Source organism: Pyxicephalus adspersus, chromosome 8, assembly GCF_032062135.1.
Source record: "Pyxicephalus adspersus chromosome 8, UCB_Pads_2.0, whole genome shotgun sequence".
Taxonomy (NCBI): Eukaryota; Metazoa; Chordata; class Amphibia; order Anura; family Pyxicephalidae; genus Pyxicephalus; species Pyxicephalus adspersus.
The window spans coordinates 444,487-450,760 of record NC_092865.1 but is presented as its reverse complement, the minus strand read 5'-3'; the positions used below and the strand labels follow the sequence as shown (position 1 = coordinate 450,760).

At 46.1% G+C, this 6,274-nt stretch overlaps 1 protein-coding gene across 1 annotated transcript in view; it reads left to right on the top strand.

Annotated features, from left to right (window-relative positions):
• The window catches only part of MAST2 (microtubule associated serine/threonine kinase 2), a gene marked incomplete at its 5' end in the record, with an annotated part of 54,588 nt that overhangs the window by 25,372 nt on the left and 22,942 nt on the right, over positions 1–6,274 (top strand). The window contains 2 exon segments of the mRNA XM_072420597.1: positions 1,780–1,855; positions 4,617–4,964. Of these exon segments, the coding sequence (XP_072276698.1) occupies positions 1,780–1,855; positions 4,617–4,964 (424 nt within the window).

Below are 6,274 nucleotides of genomic sequence, written 5' to 3'. Positions count from 1 at the left end.
CACTGAGCCAGTCCCATCAGTCTCTGTACGGAGGAGCTGACACTCTAATGTCCCCCCCACAGTCACACACTATTATTATACATTTATATAGCTCTGACATATACCGTAGTGAGAACACTGAGGGCGGGTATATTCCCCAGGGATTACGGGAGACGGGCGGGTATATTTCCGGGGATTACGGGAGACGGGCGGGTATATTCCCCGGGGATTACGGGAGACAGGCGGGTATATTTCCGGGGATTACGGGAGACGGGCAGGTATATTCCCCGGGGATTACGGATTACGGGCGGGTATATTCCCCGGGGATTACGGGCGGGTATATTCCCGGGGATTACGGGAGACGGGCGGGTATATTCCCCGGGGATTACGGGAGACGGGCGGGTATATTCCCCGGGGATTACGGGAGACGGGCGGGTATATTCCTCGGGGATTAGGGAGATGGGCGGGTATATTGCCTGTGGATAATAGAAGAGTTGTCAGGACATCAGTTGTGATATTAGAGGTGTCGTTGTCCTCTGGAACAGAATTATAAATCTTTGTGACCTCTGCAGTTTCCGTGGCTCTTGTAGCAGTCGGTGGATTCTGTAGATATGGAAGCACAGAATGTTCCCATTATTCCTCCCCCACCCGTGGTCTCTGCTCCATTCATGTATTGTTATTACGGGATGATGTCTGCCCCCTGGTGGTCATATTTTTCCTCCCTGACACATTCACAAATATGAAATAAAAAACAATTCCTGCAGATGGCGTTATAAATTATTCCCCAGAACCAATCAGTGTGAATTCGATATTTTCCTGCTCACATCTGTAGCTTTTGTCTCCTCTTTTCATTTACCAGAACCAAATACATTTCATTGTTGCCCCTCCATCCCAAGCCCTGCACCTATATAATGTGCCACAAACCGAGTTCTGGGATGTCAGGGGGGGGTCAGATCTGTCTTCCTAATAGGTGATGTACAAATGGTCACCTCCGCCACACAAATTACATTTCTTGCCTTCTCTACACATGGTGGCATGGTCCTAGGACTCACATGCAAGGCGCACCAAAGCTGTACAATTAGCTTTTACATCACCCCTGTAAAGTAGAACTCCCCATTTACAGTTCCCAATCAGAATCTTGCTGGGGGTCTTGACTTAAAACAAACAGCAAATCTCCACTTCCCAGCCCAAATTCCAAATTCATGATTTATTTTTCCCAAAACCTTTCCTTGGCTACAAAACCTCTTAGGAAAAATCACAATGTCCCCTAAAGGAATGTATGGGGAAAACATCTTTAGCAGCAATCCCTTGTCATCTGTAAAATGTTCTATGATCTTCACACCTCCTAATCTGGAATCACTTTCCCTTTTTTCACATTCACCCAAAAGTCCTGATAAATGTCTTCAGTTCCAAAAACCACATCAAAGGTTTTCATCCTCGGGTTCTGAATGATTGCTATCACTTCCTTTCACTGAACACCGGATCGTTCATAAAGAATCCGCTCCACCACAATTTTCTGCAGGTTTTCTTCCACACACGTGCATACAAAGCTATGCTATATCCCTCTTCCATGATTGGCTCATTCATAGCAGCTGCCATGCTCGACCTATCCAACCCAGCACCTGGGGGATGGCTTCCCATGTTTTCGGGTGGCGCCTACCCCTATAGCAGCAAGCAGGGAACCCTGCAAGGCCGAGGCGGCCGGCACCCTGCTCACCAGCACTTTCAGCCCAGATACAAGCTTTTTACACTTTATCTGTACATCTGATGACACAAATCTCTGTTTTGTCCTCTCCGCAGGTAACAGCCCTCTGGACAGCCCCAGAAACTTCTCACCCAGTGCTGCTGCCCACTTCTCCTTTGTGCCGGCTCGCAGGTAAGTCAGGGAAAAGCCCTGCTTATGGCATTATGCTATGAATAGATAATGAGCGCTTCGTAATGTTTTGTCCGTTGCAATCAGCGCAGTTATCACGTTTTTAACGCAAGTCATTGGGAGAATGGTTGCTATAGGCAATACTGGATTCTTCTTTATATTCTGTGCAGGGGGGGTCTTCATTTTCTTTCATTCCAAATCCTTTGATATGAAATTTTACACATAGGCACATCAATGTTTTATTTTGAATATTTCTTTTAAACCAATGTTTTTTTAGAAAGTGGAAGCCAAATGAAAACCGAGCCCTTTAAGAGAATCCCCCAAATAGCTGAACATGAATATATTATTATTTGAAGGGAATGATGGAACATTGTTCTGTGATTCTGCCGCCTTTCCCTTTATCACCACTAGATGGCAGCAGTCAGATGTTTTATTATTATTATTATTATTATACAGTATTTATATAGCGCCATCATATTACGCAGCACTGTACAAAGTCCATAGTCGTGTCACCAACTGTCCCTCAAAGGAGCTTACAATCTAATGTCCCTTCTATAGTCATATGTCATTTATGTAGTCTAAGGTCATTTTAGGGGGAAGCCAATTAACCTCACTGCATGTTTTTGTGATGTGGGAGGAAACCCACGCAGACACGGGGAGAACCTGCAAACTCCATGCAGATAGTGCTGGGATTCGAACCTGGGACCTAGCACTGCAAAGCCGGAGTGCTAACCTGAGCCACCGTGTTGCCCACCACGTTTTCATGCATTCTATTGGTGGGTGATCGGTGGGTTGGGTCGGCCCAATCCATCTGTAATATTAATTACACAGGATCCATATGGGGCTCTGTAGATTCTACAGTGCAGTTTATATTCTTCCCCAATCAATGATAATCCATCCGCTGCTTGTTAGTAATTTAATTTCCCGTCATTATACGCTGATATGTTGCGTCCTTTATTAGTGATTTCTAACAAGAACCGTATCCTGTGCATGCCAGTAATGTGTAATATTTCTTTAATCCAGCCATGGGCACAGAGCGGACAGGTAACACAACCTCATTTCATCTCGCTGCATGTTTGTGTATCCAGCTGGCAGCCACATAATGTGTCCTATTTACCAAAGTCTCTGTAAGGGGTAAATGTGTGGGGTAAAAGACTGATGATGCGGGGCAGTACGATCTGATTTCAGAAACTTTCATAAATGAGGCACAATGTGTGTCAATGTGCGTCCTGTGACTGCCGTGTCTCTATCACAGTGCATGTGGCTTTGGTGACTTCACTTTCTGTTCAGTGTGATATCTGTGCTGTGTGTACGCGCCGTCCTCATCCTCTCTATGATCTATAAGGATACCCAGATCAGCTTTGCTAAGCATAGACGCAGCCTCAATATTCCCATCTGTATACAACCCTTAGGGTAATAACCTCTTATACCCATTATGAAATGCCCCCTCCTCCTATCCGTGGGGTGGAGAACTTATTTCTGTGTATTGCTCATCACATGCATAGTGCCCCATTTACAGCACAATTATTACTCCCATGTGTATCCCGCACATATCACAGCATTATAACGGCTCATTCACACTGATAAACTGATGCACCTCAGCAATGCAGAGGATAAAATGCAGCACGAGCCACGTCAATGCAGCGCGAGCCACGTCAATGCAGCGCGAGCCACGTCAATGCAGCGCGAGCCACGTCAATGCAGCGCGAGCCACGTCAATGCAGCGCGAGCCACGTTAATGCAGCGCGAGCCACGTTAATGCAGAACAAACCACATTAGTGCAGCACGAGCCACGTTAATGCAGCACGAGCCACGTTGACTAATGTTGAGGTGCAGTAGATCCCATTTATTATGAATGGACTTTAGGTCACTCTGGGGGAAACGGAAACATTTTTTTTATAAGTTTGATTTCCTTTAGCTGTGTTTTTTCCCCAGTAAAGATTTTATTATTATTATTATTATTATTAATAAATAGGATTTATATAGCGCCAACATATTACCTAGCACTGTATTAATCTATAGAGAAATATTTCATCTGGGAGCTCCCATGAATAATATTCATCTTATAAACATTTCTCTTCCCATCTCCAAGCAATGTAGCAGATCACATTTACCCACAGCGCAGGGTCACCCGAGGTCCCGCATGTCAGCGCAGGGTCACCCGAGGTCCCGCATGTCAGCGTAGGGTCACCTGAGGTCCCACGTGGTATTATAGTGGTGTCCTAATTCTGATGTAATGCAGCACAGGGCCATTTGAGTTTCTGCATGGCAGGATCATCCGAGGTCCCATGTGGCATCACAGGTTTATCTATGATCCGACGTGTCTGCACCAGAGATTATCCAAGGTCCCACGTGGCATTACATGGTGATCTGCATTATGCATTAAAGCTCTGTATGGCAACACAGGATCACCTGAGGTCCCATGTGGCAGTTTGGGATCATATGAGATCCAGTGTAGAGGATCATCTCAGGTCCACATGCAGAATTATTTGTGGTCCTGTGTGGCGGTGCAGGGTTATATGAGGTCCCACGTGGCAGTGATTTGGGGTTCCATCATCAGAGGCATTAGAAATCTTAGCATGTCCTGAGGTTGTCACCGCTGCCCAGTTAGCAGGATGTCAGACCCCCCTATGGTATAATTTGTGGCCCCTGGTCACCTCTCTCCAATAGTCAGCCATGATGGAAGGAATAGAGAGAGGGTTATCCTTTGTCAGAGCGGAAGCTCCTCTGCCAGCAGCTCCGTTTTATTCTGACATTCTATTTCCCCAGTCTGTAACCCGGATTGGTGGGCGACCACACATAAGTGCCCCGGTGGGGTATGTCATGATACCCCATTGAGGAGGGGTATTGGTGTAGGAGCCTCTTTTAGCGTTTCTGTGCTGTATTTCCTCCTCTGTACCCCAGCAGTCCGATATGGGTGCCGTTTTAGTGTTCTTCTCTGTGTTTTCTGTGCTCAGTCATCCTGCTCATCTCAGGAGAAGCTGCACCAACTGCCATTTCAGCCCACGGCGGACGAGCTGCACTTCCTGACCAAACACTTCAGCACTGAGAACATCACCGATGAGGAAGGACGACGCTCACCTGCCATGCGGCCCCGATCCAGAAGCCTCAGGTGAGGAGACTCCGCCCCCTTACTGTGTGTCGGCCCCCTTACTGTGTGTCGGCCCCCTTACTGTGTGTCGGCCCCCTTACTGTGTTATGTATGTGGACTGTTTGCAGACACTATGTATGTGGACTGTTTGCAGACACTATGTATGTGGACTGTTTGCAGACACTATGTATGTGGACTGTTGACATTTTTATCCACTGGAACCTGCTGCAACTTTTGTATAAGAAGACATATTTTGTATATGAATGTGGTGAGGTGAATGTAGTGAGGTGAATATTCCCTATCTTCAGTTTGGCATTAAAGCTGCCAATCACCAGAACCAACACAAAGCCCACGGATCTGTTATTGGTTACCCATTGCATGCAATCCGATACTCTCTGCAACACATTTGGATTTCTGAGCGCTCTGATAGGCTGTCAGGAATGACTTTCACCTATAGTGAAAGCAGAAACGCTGAATTTAATAGATGGCTGTCTTATGGAAGGGAAATTGTTCTGCATAATAATAATGATAATATGTCTCGAGCTTCCGGGTCTTCTGTCTCCCCATTAGAGTTCCTGGCTCTTCTTACTTTCCTATGCAGTCTCAGTTCTGCTGCTGAACTCTCTGCAATACATTATAAATACTGTTAATATAGCGCCAACATATTAAGCAGCGCGGTACATTAATTTTATAATTATACCAGATTTATATAGCACCAACCTATTATGCAGCGCTGTACAATAAATAGGGGTTACAAATGACAGACAGATACAGACATTGACACAGGAGGAGGACCCTGACCCGAAGAGCTTACACTCAGTTTCTAAATGGAGCAGCAGCTTCACTAACAGGTAATAAAATGCTTTGCCCCCAAATGAAGAGATCAGCTAGGTGGAATATTGCGATGATGAAGTATTTTGGGGGGGTATTGGGGGAATTGCCCCGATGTGGGGTCAGTGATAGTAAGATGTCAGATTGGGGGAAATGGAATTCTGCTGATATTGGGCGTTTGATAAAACAAATATTTGTGGAGTCTTTAGTCTCATCTCTCCAATTCTCCACCCTGACCCCCAGGCCCACTCATCCGTCCCAGCATTAAATATTCTGTCACTTTGTGTCCCCGAGGGAGATGAGAAGAAACCACGGCCCCCCCCCCCCCCCCGCCTGTCATTGGTGGCACACAGTCCGGGGGGCTATTAATCTTCTCGCCATGCTTGTCTAGGTAACAATTAGCTCCGAGGGGCAATTCATTTCCTCAGTTTCCCATGAACGGGTTAAATATTTATTGATAGAACACTGATCGGTGTAATTACACAGAAAACACAAATCGG